The sequence below is a fragment of the Strongylocentrotus purpuratus genome, unplaced genomic scaffold, assembly GCF_000002235.5.
Source record: "Strongylocentrotus purpuratus isolate Spur 01 unplaced genomic scaffold, Spur_5.0 spur5_scaffold_3, whole genome shotgun sequence".
Classification (NCBI taxonomy): Eukaryota; Metazoa; Echinodermata; class Echinoidea; order Camarodonta; family Strongylocentrotidae; genus Strongylocentrotus; species Strongylocentrotus purpuratus.
In genome coordinates this window covers 4,201,971-4,219,403 of record NW_022145609.1, presented here as the reverse complement: position 1 = coordinate 4,219,403, position 17,433 = coordinate 4,201,971, and the positions used below count along the sequence as shown (strand labels likewise).

Here is a 17,433-nt window from a genome sequence, read left to right as displayed (position 1 = left end):
TCACGCAATTTGCTCACCAAAAGTTGGGTTGATATTAGACGTACTGGGATAGCCGGTGTTTTCAACAGTAAAGGTGCAAACGTATTCCCCATATTCCTCTGGAAAAACACTTGCAACATCAAAGACAACAGCCCGTTCTGACCCCGAGACAGTGGTAGATCTCCTGGTGATTCCTGTCCTGTCATTGGTGCTGCCAGTACGTCTGTAAAGATCAACTGAGGCTTCATCGGGAAGTAGGATACCCTCAACAAAACATGTGAAGCTAGATGGTCGGTATGGGTTCACTCTCACTGGAACCAATCTGGATATTCCTGTCAAGAACCAAGACGAAAAAAAGAAGAAAGAAGAACATTAAATAAAACACACAATTTTAAACACAAAATCTGTGAGCCTTATGCATTCAACTTACAATACACATGGCAAACAAATCCTACATGCACTTTTTAGAACATTGGCCAATCATGATATTCAAAAATAAAATAATGTATTTATTTCTCTCATAAAAATGACCAATTATTTATAATTTTGTCACAAACCAAGCAAATTAAACAAAAACATTAAATACAAATGTGCAAGTCTACAGCATTAGAAAATTACAACCCAGTCACTTCATTGGATTAATATTTCTATCACGAACTAATCAAGATCATAAAAAACTAACACAAATAAACTTGTACATGTATTACCTAAACAAGGAGAGATATTGATCTGATTATTGTGTTTCAAATTCAATTGCGTAATATTTATCAATGCAGTAGTCCTGGTATGCAAATCCTACATGCTTTATGAAACTACTGTTTGTTCTATAAAAACCTCCCAATAACCGATAATCATTTTAAGAAAAACATTTGGACCGATTCGCTGCTTGTATTGGGTAGGAGAAAATTCATTAAAACATGAAATGGACTTTATAAAGAAAAATAACACAAAATAGTTTGTGAACTTATGTGTACATGTTCAAGTGTCTACAACAGACAATAATAATAAATAATAATAATAATAATAATAATAATAATAATAATAATAATAATAATAATAATAATAATAATAATGATAATAATGGTTATTTATATAGCGCCGGTATCCGCATGTACAGACACTCAAGGAGCTCTGCAAATAAATTTGCTTTAACTAAGGTAAAAGTATTTGCTCCACAAGCCTATTCAGCAAGATTGTGAATTACAGCTAAACGTAATGAAATACATGCACACATAGTTTCATATGCACTCCAAAGTGTTTTCTTAATCTGAACGTTTTTTCAGCATAAAAAGAAGACAAATCAGATCACAATATGCTGGGTATAATTACTTTGACAGTATGGTTCAATCCAGCTATCAAGGCATTGTCCCTTGCAAAGACCCCTCTCCTTCTCACAAGCCTCTGGAGCACAATGACATTGCTGAACACAATCAAGACCAAAGGTACCCCCTTCACACTCTGAAAAAATAAAACAAAAGACATGTTTATTGGAAACATCTGGTCAATGATTATCATTGATTACTAAAGGCAAAGATAACTTTGGCTTGGGTCTACTGGAAACAGCGTTGTAAACACAAACAAATAATTATTTCAATCAGGTAAAACGAATAGATTTTCTTTCTGTGAGTTAGTTTAACTTAAGAAGTAAAGGTCCATTACTACTAGAAATCTGTTGCAAACAGCAGTTCAGGGACCACCTCTAGATCTGCTGTTCTCTCGATTACTACTTTCAGGTGGACGACCAACCATGCTGGCTGCAACTCTTCATTCCGCTAAGACAATAACTAGGATACAGATCTCTCTCCCTCTCTCTGAAACAGAATACAGTTGAGGATTGCTATGTGATGCATTAGTAGGTATTCTATGGAGATAATAACAATAATATCTAATTTTTATATAGCGCTTAATACAAATGTCTCTTAGCGCTTTACAAATATACTATCAGACGTTTGCTCCTGGAACAGTTGTTCCGGGCTGTATTTTATCAAAGGTATTCGTTAGGGTTCGGGTTGCAATTGGGTTTTGGTTAAGGTTTAGGGTTAGGGTTAGGTCACTGTTGCTTCAAGGGTCGAAACTAAGAACTTGGTTTGTGTAGAATGACAGGAAACGAGTATCGTACAACAAATAATGACTGCTGATTTTTGAGGTCATAGTTTAATAAACTCTTGAGGCAGATTCAAGATTACCTTGGCCAACAGTTTCAACATGCATGTTCCTCAAAGCAGTCTATATTCGTATACTTGAATCCTCCTCCGGAGTATACATTTTAATAATGTATTTACTATCGCAGCACTACGTACATTTATGTGCTTGATATGACCAATGCACATACATGCATTTATGAGTGTTCATACATGTAATTATGAGTGTCCATACATGTATTTATGAGTGTTCATACATGTAATTATGAGTGTTCATACATGTATTTATATAACAGCTCATACATGCATTTATGAGTGCTCATACATGTGTACATAAAACAATCCTGGTGTATGATGCACGCTGTACCATACTTGATGTACATGGTGTATGTAGTCTGGAGATAAAGTAATTGGAATTGATATGTAAACTTGAACACCCTTTATAGTATTTTACCTTGACATTTGACCTGGCCACTGCGTACTTTGTATCCTAGAGCACACTTCTGCTCAGGGCACTCTCCAGTATCTTTATCACATGGTTCATCATTCAAGCAATGACATTTATCAGTGCATTGAGATCCATAGTAACCGTCTACACATTCATCTGGAACTGGGGATGATAAAAAATATTTTAGAAATCCCAATTTAGCAATTATTACTAGTAAATAATAGTAAATGTACTTTACAAAAAATCAGATTGCTTCTATTGCAAAAAGTCTTTTCTTTGCAAACTTTTAATTTTAAAATTGTTTTCATTTGAACTAGTGATTTAATTTTTTTCTTTGCAAAATTGATTACAATTATTACACATAATCTTCAATTTAACAGAGCCTTCACTAGTTAAATTCATGTAATCATAGAAAGCATTCAGTTCCTTAATAAACGTGAACATATTTTACACAAGGAGTTGTCCACAAACCACTACTTGGTGTGGGTATGTCTACGAAAATAGAAAATATAATAACCTCAAGTGATAATATAATTGTGAATGATCTTATTCAAAATGGGTAGAATAGAGGCGCCCATAGTCCTGTAGACAATTTGGTTAGACAATAACAAAAGAACAACAATTACATAGCTACATGCAGTGTACAAGTACAATCCTGATTTATCTTACTTTTCAGTAAGACGGCATTTTTGTCATATCATTTGTTATCATTGCTGACCATGACTTACTTTGACAGTTGTCCCCAGACCAGCCAGTCTGACACTCCCCTGCACATATTCCACTATAGATGTCACATGATGAACCACCGCCTGCACAGTGACATGTCTGTGAACATCCTGGACCATATGTACCAATGGTACATACTATAAATATAATTTAAAATACAAAATCAAGATGGACAGATACAATACATTCATTAGAAAGAAAAAAATATTGTGCATGTTACAATAGCTTCTTATAAGTTATCTTATTTTCCTCCTCCCTCTTCTTCTACTTGTCTTTATCCTTCATCTTCTCTTACTTCTTCTCCTTTGTCGTCGTCTTCTTCTTCTTCTTTTTTTTTTTCTTCTTCTTCTTCTTCTCCTTCTTCTTCTTCTTCTTCTTCTTCTTCTTCTTCTTCTTCTTCTTCTTCTCCTTTTCCTTCTCTTCTCCACTGAGTTACCCCTGACCTCATTCATGAACTCAGCCACACTATGGTATGTGCTTTTGATATTCCAAGACAAATTACAATTTTCTGAGAATTGTAGATGTACATGTATGATAAATTTTAGGCCTCCTAGGCACATGTATTTTCACTATCATAATTTGAGCACAATCAATAGAATATTGAAGACTTACGTGTGTTACATGCAAGACCATGGGCACCGACGTCACATGAACATCCATAAGGATCAGGTAGGCAAAACAGAAGCCCATGACATTGTGTGGCAGGAACAGGGCTCCTATATGAACATCGAAACTCGCAGTTCCATCCAAATCGATTTCCACCATCAGATCTACAAACTGAAAACAAAATAGTTGAAATTTTGAATCAAAACCTTATAGACTTGCATAAGAAATAAGATTTCTTGAGAAAATTTTCAAGTATGATTGCTTTCCTGATATCAAAATATTTGGAATGTACATTAAATATAACTCTATTTATTTTAAATGGAATAAGACAAAAAATATCTTCCTCAATTCATCTATTATAAACAGATGATCTTAAAAATGATTTTGAACGTTTGGACAATAAAACCTCAACTCAACTCAACCTAACTCACATACAGTTTTGCAGGCTTACTTACTTTCTAAACAATTCGGTCCCTTGAAGTTGTTAGGACAGATACACAGACCAGACTTGTCATCACAGACTCCACCATTGTAGCATTTATCACAGATACCATAACACTCAGGAGGACCCCACTTACCAGCAGGGCATTCTAATATGAGATATAGGGAGAGAGACAAAATAATTTAATAAAATACATGCCACTAAACATTACATCTTCACAAAGATGAAACAAGATAGAAGATAAGCGGAATAGAGGTTACAAAGCAATGTTCTCGAGCGTAGCAGTATAGTATAGTGTATGCCATTGGCTTTGTCACATTCTGAATTTACATCCGGGTAATTTTAAAGTAACCGTATGTACAAATCGCATCACATATAATGATATCCTCACATCTGAATTGTATCATTTTAAGTCTCATAAATCTTTTGAAATAAAATTTGCAAAAGAGTAAGAGCTGTCCATCTTACAATAACGCGCCATCACAAATGATCAGACTTGGACATTATCTACCAGACTGCTCTAATCCAACATTTTAAAGAATATTTTACATTCATTTATTCATTAATAATGATTTATAAATGAATATGTAAATATCATCATCCACATGTAACTTGTATGATCTAATGAATACAAATTTGGATTTCTAGGCAAAGTATGAAGCAACACTTTTACAGCATTATAAATAAACAATACTCTCTTGGACTGGGAGAACATATAACCCCTTTCAAGAAGCCTAATCTGAACTCAGCTGGAAAAAAAATCATACATGTACCTCTGACGATGAGTCTGTATAATCCTCCTCTATTTTGATTCCTCTTGTTATCATAGTAGATCTCATAGATTCCTTGGTCCGATGTCTGGATTGGGTTTGGGAAGCTGATCTCAGTCTGCCCACGAAATGATGTAAGAACCTCACTTCCATCTTTCATCCAAGTAATCACATTGTCATGCGCATCAGGATCAAAACGCCTAGTCATGCTGATCATCACTCCGGTCTCATTCACATTGACTGTCTTTGTAAACAATCCATCGCTTGATATAAACTTAGCTGTTTAAAGGGATGATAATAATAAATTAACAAAATAACAAAGGTTAACTTTAATACATTTAGCATACATGTAATGTACATGGCATGTGCACTGTAGCTATTTACTCAATGAAGGAAATAAAACATTTATATAGGAATTGCATACATGTACATGTATATTGAAATATATATAGAAAAATATTTACTTGCATATTGGAATAAATTTGTTCCTGTTGATATTTTTCAATAACAAGTTTAGATCATTTTCAATATTCGAACATTGCCGCAACTAGTCTGGTGTATGTCAAAATCTTTGGACTTCTGTTTGACAATGTTAATGTTAGTAAACAACATCAGCACAAATGGGCATGTTCAGGCTTAACGCATTACCCTGCATCCTTTGCTTTATGATAACCTTTTGAAATATGTGCTATTTACACAAAAGTCTGAAAATTTGTTTAAAAAATCGTTCTCTGGTATTTTCAGATTCATTCTCAGTATATATGTATCAAAACCTTTGTTATAGCCATTATCAAGCAAAAAATGTTCAAAAGCTAGTTTATTGAATCACTCTCACTCCTGATCCTCAGTAAACCATTTTGCGGTATAAACGCTTCTTTGCCAAAAAAATCCACAGTACCTGTTTTTACATTTTTTGATAGTTCATTGTTGAAGAAAGAGAGTTTCTTACATTGTATTTTTAAGTTATATTCAAGACTTGGATTTATACTATTGCAAATGCGATTTCTGCCCTTAACAAGTCCTGAACCAAGATGTAAAAGTAGAGGGAAAAAAACATAGATATGATCTTTAGATTTTTCTTTCAATACTTAACAATAACAAAAATGTAAATTCTGTAGATGTGTGACCATGATGTGTACGTTCCTTGATAAATCAATGCCAGGAATGGTTCGAGAAAAAAGTGACATGAACAGCCTGCCATAGTTCAAGTCCAATCTATATCGATCATAGTCTTTGTGAAACACTCCCCGAGAGTGTAGTTTTTTTTAAACGCCTGCCAAGATTGCACAGATTTGTTGCAGTGTGTAAATGCAACCTTCGGTAAGATACGCATTATCGCTCACATACTCTCCCCGCTTCCATGGTAACGCATGCAGCAGAGCACCGACAAGTGGTGCATGCGCACTACTCACAAACAAAATCGGTATGATTAAACTTCAACGGTTTTTTTAAATAAGTTTTTTTATAGTAGTGTAAATGGTAGTCACAAAAATTGATGATTCTTCAAATTTGTGTTTGGGATGTGTAAATGGGCCAATAGAAATGCATTGTAATGCTCCCCAGGGAGTGGAAATGTGCACACATTGTGTGTGGGTAAGCCTGAATCCGATGACCGGGGTAATAATATATATGTAAAGCGCTTAGGGACGTCGTTGGATTGGTGTATTGAGCGCTATATAAAAAACGGATTATTATTATATTATTGTTTTGAAAGAGGATCACTCCGTGAAGTTCAATGAGTAATAATATGACGGTGTTCATGATTTGTTGTTAAACCTTGATATATCTTTGTATTGAGGAGATTCCTCTAATATTTGAGGAATCTCCAAAATGCAATATAAGCTCAGTCTATATTGTTAGAAAGAGATAATGGTTTATTGATAGAAAAACATCATTACAACAAAGCCGCGTTGCGAAGATTTTTTAGAAATAACAACTAATAATCAACAATGACATTTCAACTTTTCTCGCATAACAAAATATGATGTTTGATTCTCTATTCTACATGGCAATATAATATATAGATCTGTTGAAATTGTGATTGATTTGAATTATTTCGTCCTATTTACAAAGCGCGATACTGATCTGTCAGAAAAAACATTGATATCAGGTGTTTGGGATATTAATTGATTACATTCATTGGCAATTCAGGATTTGAACTGAGAATAATTTTGGTTATTTATGTATGACGGACATGTACATGAAATATACATGTACAAATATTAATTCTATAAAAGATAACACTATACATTCTATGAAGCAAAGGAAATGCAATTGTAATTACTTTTGATAATTCAGTTAATAATTTATACAAATTTGTCATATTTATATGTTCAGATTTTAAGGAGACAGGATATCTGACAGACAATTCATGAATTTCAAAATCATCAATAGCAATACTTTTTTTTCCTTAAATTGACTTCATAATGACCTCACATGGAATATGCTCGGAACTTCACTTTGACTACTTCACTACAGGAAGCTTTTTTTTTTTAGTAAACATCGAAAAATAAATGTTACAAAATTAAGGAAATCCTATACTTATTATCATAATGAATGGAATAATAATCTTACCATCATTTCGTTGGAAAAATGTAGTAACCCTTGTAACATCTCGATCAGGTTTAGAAGCCTCACAGTAGAAAGGGCCGAAACCATCATTATTCCATTCACCTCCTGTAGGGAATATGACCCGTCTGACGATTGGCAATGAGTGTCCTACATCTGGTGGTGGTGATATGTCTGTTGTTATGGGTGCCGTTCGACCAAATAATAGTGTAGCGTCTGTATCTTGGTCACTGCGGTAACATAGATACTGACCACTAGATGAACCTACATTGGTGTATCCCGCGGTCAGCACTGTGATATGAACAACCTCACCTGCAACATAAAAAAATGAACAGAAATTTACTGTTGCTTGATACATTCAACTTTAGAGTACATCTTTCTCCACGCATTCAGAAACTGCATTTGAAAGACTCAGTTATAATCAAAGAAGCGTACTGCTGCATTAAGATGCATCCAGAATGCAAATATACATAGCTATTGAAATCATAACTTTATTGCAGATTTGTAGAAGCACATCAGTAGTACTTGGAGCTGGAAATTAACATAACTGCCATTGAGATATTACACTTGTTAATACACCAAGTTTAGTATCATAAACATATGTGTATGTACACTGGGAAAATACATGTTCATTCAATACCTAACCCTGTGTTGATCAGCAACGTAATGCATTTAAATTTTAGTGTAGCATGTTTTGAGAAGCAAAATATTCAAATCAGAACTAATAACCCCCAGACATGTGTGATTTGTTAAAGTGTTCCTTCCCCTTTTAAACTCTGATAAGCTTGCCCCTTTTATTTTGACACGCGCCCCTTTTCCTTCAATGAGTTCCTATTTTCTTTTACAATAAGTGTCCATTTTCCATTCTCATAAGTGTCCTTTTTCATCTCAATTAAGTATCTACAAGTAGGTACGAGAAGTGCCCCTCTTCACTTTTGATAAATGTCCCCACCAACTCCGTTAAATGCCCCTATTAAAATATAATCGGTGCCCCTTTTCTTTCAACTAATGTTTGTTTCATCCCTCCTTTCTCTCTCTCTCTCACTATCTCTCTATCTCACACACTCTCTCTATCTATCTCTCTCTCTTTCTCTCAATATCTTTCCACTGCCCTATCTTTCTCGTCTCTCTTTCTTTCATTGTGTTCCACTCTTACCTTATTTATCTTTCTCTTTTCCGCTCTGTTTCATAGCCTTCCTACTTCTCATTTTTATTTCTTTCACTATGTTTCGTCTTTCTTTTCTTCCGGTCAACTTTTTTTTTGCGTTTTCCTTTTTCTCTCTCTTGCATAGTGTTTTCTCATCTTTATCGTGCCATTTCAACCCATATTTCCTTGTAATTTGTTCTCTTCTCCTCGTAGCTATCTTTTTTCCTGTACTATTTCATCTATCCTGTCTTCCTCTTTCTGACGTTTTCCTACCTTGTCTCATGGATCAATATACGATACAGGTTAGTAGAAAGTGATGAGGTTTAGGCCTATACACGAATATAAAGTACAGTAATTACCTGATGTAGGCAACTGGTGTATAGAGCAATTACTTGGTTTAAAGATGAAGTTGAGTTCTGGTCATGCGATTGCATTGTGAAAGAAACGGTGTGGAACCGACCAGAAAAGGTTGATCATCTAGCATATAAGAATTTGTGTGTATTGCAAGGTTCTGGAATCATCAAAATGATAAGAAATTTGGCCAAGTCTTGGTAAAGTTACAAACACTTGCACAGAAAGATGTATATGGGACTACACGAACACGTGGCGTAAAAAGCCGGCCCCCGATTTTTACGATGTTACATGCATATTTATAATATGAAGGCATTTTGAAGAGCCATGCTTCTGAGGGAACATGTCTTAACTGATGTTCTTCCACACTTGCATAATAAGAATGAGTAATGCTCACAAATTATTTTTCACCTCTTCCCAGAACTCAACCTTCTCTTTAAGCAAGTGGTGTAAGCAAGATACGATTAAACGATTGTTGGAGCCGGTCGAATCACCCTACCAATTCCCCTAATAACCATTATAACTATTTACACGATTACACGACTACACGATTTAGGTGAATCGTGTACCCCGTGTAATCCAAAAAATTTACCGTGTAATCGTGTTGCGGAGATTTTCGGCGTATACTGTAAATACTTTGATGAAGTAGGTATTGAAAAGGTGAATTATAGAAATAGTCCAATGAAAGAAATCTTCATCCTTAAGCACACTTATATAACCAACAGATCATTTTACAGTATTTCAAATTATACCTTCAGTTAGACAACTACCAACTACAAAATAGTAACCTTCACCTGTAGAATTAGCAAGACTTGATATAATATTGCAAAAGAATTTGACAGATACATAAATTTGTACATCCCCTCAATGACATGTACATTCGTGCATGAAATTCTTGTTTCTCTTGAATTTCAACCTTTATATTCTTTTCTTCCACAAATACAGATCAGTTACAGATCAAATGCACAAAATTGTTTGCTTAGAGTGAGTAGCCTTTACAATCTTTAATACATCACAGAGCTTTTACCAAACAGGAAAAAAGGACAAAGATCATATATTTAAGACTTTACCCACATCTATAAGAATTTATCACTGTAATACAAAATTATTGCAACCACCTCTGACATGACAGCTAGATGAATGAGCTAATCAGTTTCAATTTACAGATCTCCTTTTTTTTTTTTTACAATTGTTACAGCATATTCTCATTCCCCCACCCCTTTATTTATGTGAATACATGCCTCTCTGATCTTAACTATTTGGTTGCTTTCTATGTCTCTGTGCATGGTAAATCGCTTACCACATGTACGATTTTGCACAAAACAACAGGCACCAATCGACAGAAAAATTGTTTTGAGCAACACAATGCCTAATGCAAAATTTCACCTTTCAGGTGTTGATACCGGTATACAATTCTTGCACTGGAAACTTGTAAAAAAAATGCCAAATTCAGAGCGGCACAAGGACAATATTTACATGGCATGTAAAGAGTTAATTTCCTGCTAACTTCCTCTCATCCCATTTATCCAGCTTTCTCTCATCCGCCTTTCCATTCCCTCTCCCTCCTCCTCCTCCTATTTTATCCTCCATTGCATTCATTGCATTCATTTCTTCTCTTTCTCTCTCTCTTTCTCTCTTCCTTTCTGTAACCCTTTCTCCCTATCCTGTGAGCAAACGGAAGGGAAGAACAGAGTTATTGTTGCTATTTTCTTTACATTTTGATGGTATTTCCCACATTGAAGAAGACTCTTTTTCTTCTATTTTTATATTGGAAAAATAGAAAATACACAACAATTTTTTTTTTATTCTGTGCTGTTTGTATCACTGATTAGCTATTAACTAGTATGGGATATTTCAATTTGAAATTGTTATGGAATAGTCTATTTCAATTATCATTTTTGTTGAAACAAATGGTAGAGTTTTCAGGCACTATATCACACAGGTATCGTAATCAATTATTTGGCAATTCTCAAATTCCCATATGGGTAATGAATACAATTTTCCAAAATTCATAACTTTCCAATTTGTCCCAATTTTGTTCAAACTTTTACACATCTACTCCTTTGGTATTTCTTGGTTCTTTAAGAGCAACTTGCTATTAAAGGAAAATTCCACCCTGATATTAAGTTGGTTTTAATAAGTGGGGGAAAGTGAGAGAAACAAATTTGTGAAAGTTTGAGCAATAGCAGATTAAAAATAGAAAAATAATGGATTATTGAAGTTGTAATCAGTGAAACACAAATTGGCAACACTGTGACGTATCGTGCAAGCTACTCACCGATTTCCCATGCACAGAAAGTGTTACAAACTTTTCTTTCCTCACTTGTTGATGACAGAATAGAGTTGTTTCACACAAGGGTTTAATGAAAATATTCCTAAAGGAAAATGTGGATCTTTAATTACTTTTAGTACGTGCACAGGGCAAATGGAAAGCACCTCAAAAGATACGTCACAGAATTGCCAATTTGTGTTTAATTTCTGTCTCATTTCTGCTTCTATTAAAACCATTTTCATATCAGGGTGGATTTTCCCTTTAAGATTGGATTCAGACATGTAAAAACATGCACCCAATGCTAAATTAAAGGCATGTTACTGTAAACTATTTACTTCAAAGATAAATGCAATTCGTGAACAACTACCAAGCGTGTTTAGATCATGTTCCTTACGTATTTTTCCTCTGTTCTTTGGTTATCTGTACAAACAGCACGAGATGTTAGACGTAAAAACTGAAAAAAATGGTTCGCTGATGATTCACAGGTATACCATACTATAATGATATCTGTAGAGCGCTGAGAAACGGTATTCAGTATTAATCGCTATATAAATCCAGATTATTTTTTGGTCTCCCTTTAGCACACACGCCAAAAAAGTTTTGTTTGTTTTGTTTTGTTAAAACAAATTTATTTGAGGGGGGGGGGTTAAACCCCCAAAACACCCCCTGCGTACGCGCCTACTTTCAGTTTTTCTATTCTACTTATTGTCACTGCAAATTTAACATTCGTACAAGCATCGTTGAGCCCTCCGCGAAAAAAAAAATTGCCGTATAAACGCATATGTTCATATGCCTGTACAGGGGTGGCGGAGCGACTTCCAAAATGGGGGAGGAAGGGGCAAAAAAAAGGACACTGCATACACCCCGAAATTGTGATTTGCATTATCAGGAATGATTCTAATATTTTTTTCTTTTTATACATTTAAGGTAATACAAAGTTTTGGCATGGTGTCATTAATTTCGTTTAAATGAACATATTGGAAGCAATTTCGATTTTACAATATTTAATGATCGTTGCCGCGGTTGAAATTGAGTCTAAAGTGATGAAATTGTAAATAATAAATTGTGTGTGTGTGTGTGTGTAATTAGGTTTTTACAGACGTGTATCAATCAGATATGATTATTTACGTCTGGGACCGACCTTTTAACGTCACCATCCGAAAGACGTGACTCAGTTTCGAACCTGCGTCCTCGGCTGAATCAGTTTGTAACTTCCACTGTTAGCTGGATTACAGGCGCACGCCACAACGCCTTTATATTGTATAGCTCTCTCTCAAGACTGATTTTAATTCAGCTTTAAAACAATGTTTCTTGACTACTATCGACCGAGTAGCTATTCCCAGTTTGAAATTATATATCAGAACTGCATATTCTGAGATTGTCATGGTCGCAGCTACCATGGAATGGACTTAGGCGCTATTTGAAATGTTTGAAGGGGAGCACCGGTAAATTTTTGATTATTCAATTTTTGAATAGAGCAATTATCAGAGGTGAAGGGGGCACTCATCAAAATAAAAAGGGGAACTTATCGTACCTGCAATCGGGCACTTCAAAGGGCACCTTTTCTATGTAAAAAGGGGCACTTTTGGGTTACCCACTCCCGTAGCACTGCCTTGAAGGTAAAGACCAGTTATGGTCATGCGATTGCATTGTGAAAGAAACGTTGTGGAATCGATCAGAAAAGGTTGATCATCTAGCATCTAGCATCTGCAAGGTTATGGAATCATCAAAATGATAAGAAATTTGGCCCATTCTTCGTAAAGTTACAAGCACTATACACAGAAAGATGTATATGAGACTACCCTATATCTCTCACAGACCATGAGAGAAACAAATTTACCAAATATATGAATTAGTAGGCGGTTTCCCGGCAAATTTTTTATCATCATGTATTAGTCAAAACATATTCTTTCACATGATTGGTAATGAGAGCTTCCATTTCATTTTTTGAAATTGGGGCGTTTCCAATACTGGTCTTTACCTTTAAAAATGGCACTTATGCGAATGGAAAATGAACACTTCATTGTAAAGGTAAATGGGAACTTGTCAAGGGTAAAGAGGCACGTGTCAAAATAAAAGGGGCACTTATCAGAGGTGAAAAGGGGAGGGACACTTTTACAAAGTTATAGGGGCACTTGACAAGGTAAAAGTGGCACTTTATGTAAAAAGGCGCACTTTTAGGGTACCCCCCTCCCGGAGCGCCGCCTCTGGGCCTGTATGGTGTGTGAGCCACGCAAACTTTGGGCTTATAGGGTCACAACAGTACGAGCCTTAATTGATTATGCTTATTACTAAGAGAGGAGTGGGGTTTGCATTCAAACACGGTCATCATTCTCACTGTCCAGCAAAGACGATATATTTATATGATTCTAACAACATCTTACCAGACAGACAGAACGTGCGAAATAGGTTAGCGACTACTCATCATGACAATCTTTCAAAACCCCACGTACATTTGTATTTTGCATTTTTTGAATACGATAGTGATTTTTCAGGTATCAACAACGAACGTTGGATTGTTATTTGGACTTATATAGTTGCCGATTTCCTGACATTTTTGTAGAGGCTACCGGTCTATCAATGTTTTGTTTAAGTTTTGCTTCCCCTACCCTTTTTGATCGCCCATCCTACATTAGTAGTAAGTCTAAAAAACATCTCTACCGCATTGTAATACAACGGTCAAAACCAATTCTGGGAAAGTCGTGGATATCGTGATTTGTAAAGTTATATCATATCATATATATATTGATATAATCTAAGGAAGGTCTAAACATTTCCATAAACACCCTGATATTATAAGCATGGGGACAACTCCGAATCAACTACGCTGGAAGCAAGCAAACAAGACACCTCACATTTAACAAGCATTTCTCTCGTCATCAAAATACTTCTGAAAAGGAAATTAACTGCGCATAAGCTGAAAAGGACTGAATTTTTGTCCCTTCAAGCATGACGGATTTTGTTCTTTCTATGACACTAGTGAACATCCTGTAAGTATGTAACGCCCCCCCCCAACACAATTGACGTAGATCACAACCTTGAACCACGCTCGCTGAGGGCAAAGTACAACGAAAGTTTTTTTAATGATAATAGAAGTACATGTATTTTCATTGCATGTACCGTTTCAATTCTATTCAACAACACCAGGGTCATTTTGCATGAACAATATGCAACTATATAATGTACATGTTCACCGTACATATTGGTAGAACGGCGTTCTTATAAATCATCATCAATACATTATTATTCCCTGACTAAGATGTAGTATAGTATACATGGTATATTAGTCACTATAGTACGTTTCGATTTCTGAACAGAAGGATTTCTTCTCAGCTCATAATGTTTCCAGAGTACTTGAGTTTGAGAATATGCACGATAGATAATATTCGCACGCAAATTTAATGCGATTATACTTACTGAACTAAGTTTCAGCAACCCTAAATCTTTTCTCAATGTTTCATTTTAAGCAAAAAACTTTTAGAAATTTCGATCTAGAGCGACTGGAAGAAATGTTTCGAAAATCGTGACTTTGGAGAGCTGGACCAAAGCTTTCTGTATTTAAAGACTAGTTATTGTCATGCGATTGCATTGTGAAAGAAACGTTGTGGAATCGATCAGAAAAGGTTGACCATCTAGCATATAAGTATTGGTGTGTACTGCAAGGTTCTGGAATCATCAAAATGATATGAAATTTGGCCCAGTCTTGGTAAAGTTACAAGCACCGTACACAGAAAGATGTATATGGGACTACGCACACGTGCGCGACACGTGCGTTTTTATCTATCACCGTCAAATAGATAAACTAATTTAGCATATATATCAATTAGTAAGCGGTTTCCCTGCAAATTTGTTATCATCATGTACGACAGAGAATAGCTTTTAAGATCCTACTACTGGTCTACAAGTCTCTTAACCACCGATGTCCCCCGTACATAGCTGACTGCTTGGTTCGTCGCCCTCAAGTCCGAAATACCCGCTCATCATAGACCGGGAGCCAGGGGGGGTCAACCTAGCTGGGAAGGAAACCAATTTTCATGTGCACAGATGTGAAGATCGCATAGCTCCACATAGCAAATTGACCGTCTGGCATGTTCTAAGTGGTGGGTGTGGCCAGGGGGACGCCCCCCACCAAAAAAGTGGCCCTTTTGACGACAAAATAGTATTTTGTAAATAACATTTTAAGGAAACCTTGAACCACTATGGGTTTGGTGTCATATGAAAGAGAGTTAAATTATCCACATTTTGATACCAATTTTAAAGAATTTGGGATTAATTAAAATCGCAAATTTAAGTAAAAAACATGATTTTTGTGATTTTTTTCGAAAAATTGAATTTTATCAAAAAACATTATTTTCCACTAATCAAAATCGGAAAATTGAATATTTTCAAAACTTTCCAGGAATTGGCTTATGTACAACGAAAACATTCTGTGCGAAGGAGAGGTTTATATATCGTTTCAACAAAAAGTTATAGCAATCCAAAGTTATGGATTTGATTTCCACAAAAACAACATTTTTGCCCACATGTGTATAAACTGTATGCATATTACGTGCATTAGTGTATAAAGGACCTGTTTGGTGTGTTTACATCGAGTTTTAAAGATAACTTTGAACTAAAAACCTCTAATCACAATGTATTTGGTGCAAAAGATTGATAATTAAAATACTTCATTCTGATAACAATTTTAATGAGTGATGTAGTGTTTGAAATATAATTTTTGAGCCAAAAAGATGCTTTATTGTAGATATTCTTCTGGTTTTGGCTAGTATATCGGTATATTAACTGGACAAGTGATTGGACATTTAGTAGTGCAGAAAGTTCAAAGGATTTTGAGCGCTGAGTGCAATTGATCAGTTCTTCTCCTGTACTCTGGGATGTTTCAGGAAATGTGGACATTGGCAGTTCCCTCTCCCCCCCCCCCACGACCCCACCCCGCCCCCTTTCAGTCGCTTGTCAAAATCTTGCCCATGACCAAGAAAAGTTAGTGCATCGATCAACATGAATATAATATAATATTATATCGCCATGTTTGGTTTAATGGTTTATTTTGCCTGACTACTAAGAAAACACGTGCATGCTTGTAAGCAACCAATACTCTGCATAATTCCTATTGTGATAAGATTAGAATGACATAAACTTTTCTCATGAAATAGTTTCGGCTAGGTATGCAAAGTTATTTTTTCTCTCGATTACAAGTAATTCGGTACAAAAATCCAAGGAACATTATGAAACTAATTGATTCGATTGAATCTCAGTTTTGGTCTTTGTGTGTTTCAAATAGGAAGTTCCATAACTACAATTGAGATCAATTTGAAATCTTTTCTGCTTAGCCATAAATAATTTAAAATCGTTACTTACTCCTTGAACTTCTAAGGATCTCACAATTTGATGATTGGAAAATATCATAAGGTACCAGCTTATAATTTTGATAACAAATCACCGTCTACACTAGAGTTCTATCATGCCTGTTGCATAAATCATAAGGTCTTTTTGAACATGTTTCTGAAATGACATTATTTTCTATGATTTTTTTCTCTTTTTGGGGGTTAAATTATACTTTTGTATGCCTTTGTTGGAAAATGACAAGTCTCCCAAATTTACAATAAGGCAACAAAATATCCATATTTAGAAGCCTTCATTTTAGGGCCTGCAGAACGGTAGGGTTCGAGTCCCCTGACTTTTTTGAAAAAAGTATGTTAAAGAGAAAAAGAAAGAAAGTGAGAAAGAAAGAATGAGTGACCTGCCAGTGTCACAAATGTGGTATCAAAATATGCTCTTCTGACCGTAATTATATACCTAAAACCCCTGAGCTTCCGGGGGCTCCACACCCTGGACCTCACCAAAGGCCCTAAGACGGGTCCCTGACTGCTCATCTGACCATAATTAAATGCCTTAAACGCTGAGCTTCATGGGACAGAACCACCTGGACCCTACTTCAGTTAGAGACCTGCCAGTGTCACAAATAAGGTATCTAAATATGCTT

General features: G+C 35.4%; 1 protein-coding gene across 1 annotated transcript in view; it reads right to left on the bottom strand.

The window, feature by feature from the left end:
- LOC105440366 (tyrosine-protein kinase receptor Tie-2-like) overlaps window positions 1-17,433 on the bottom strand; it is a 28,680-nt gene continuing 11,247 nt past the window's right edge. Inside the window, exons 2-9 of the mRNA XM_030996633.1 lie at window positions 7,687-7,992; window positions 5,116-5,391; window positions 4,356-4,490; window positions 3,907-4,071; window positions 3,297-3,431; window positions 2,575-2,730; window positions 1,309-1,437; window positions 1-311 (exon numbers count right to left, since the gene is read on the bottom strand). Of these exons, the coding sequence (XP_030852493.1) occupies window positions 1-311; window positions 1,309-1,437; window positions 2,575-2,730; window positions 3,297-3,431; window positions 3,907-4,071; window positions 4,356-4,490; window positions 5,116-5,391; window positions 7,687-7,992 (1,613 nt within the window). The remainder of the gene's footprint in view (window positions 312-1,308; window positions 1,438-2,574; window positions 2,731-3,296; window positions 3,432-3,906; window positions 4,072-4,355; window positions 4,491-5,115; window positions 5,392-7,686; window positions 7,993-17,433) is intronic.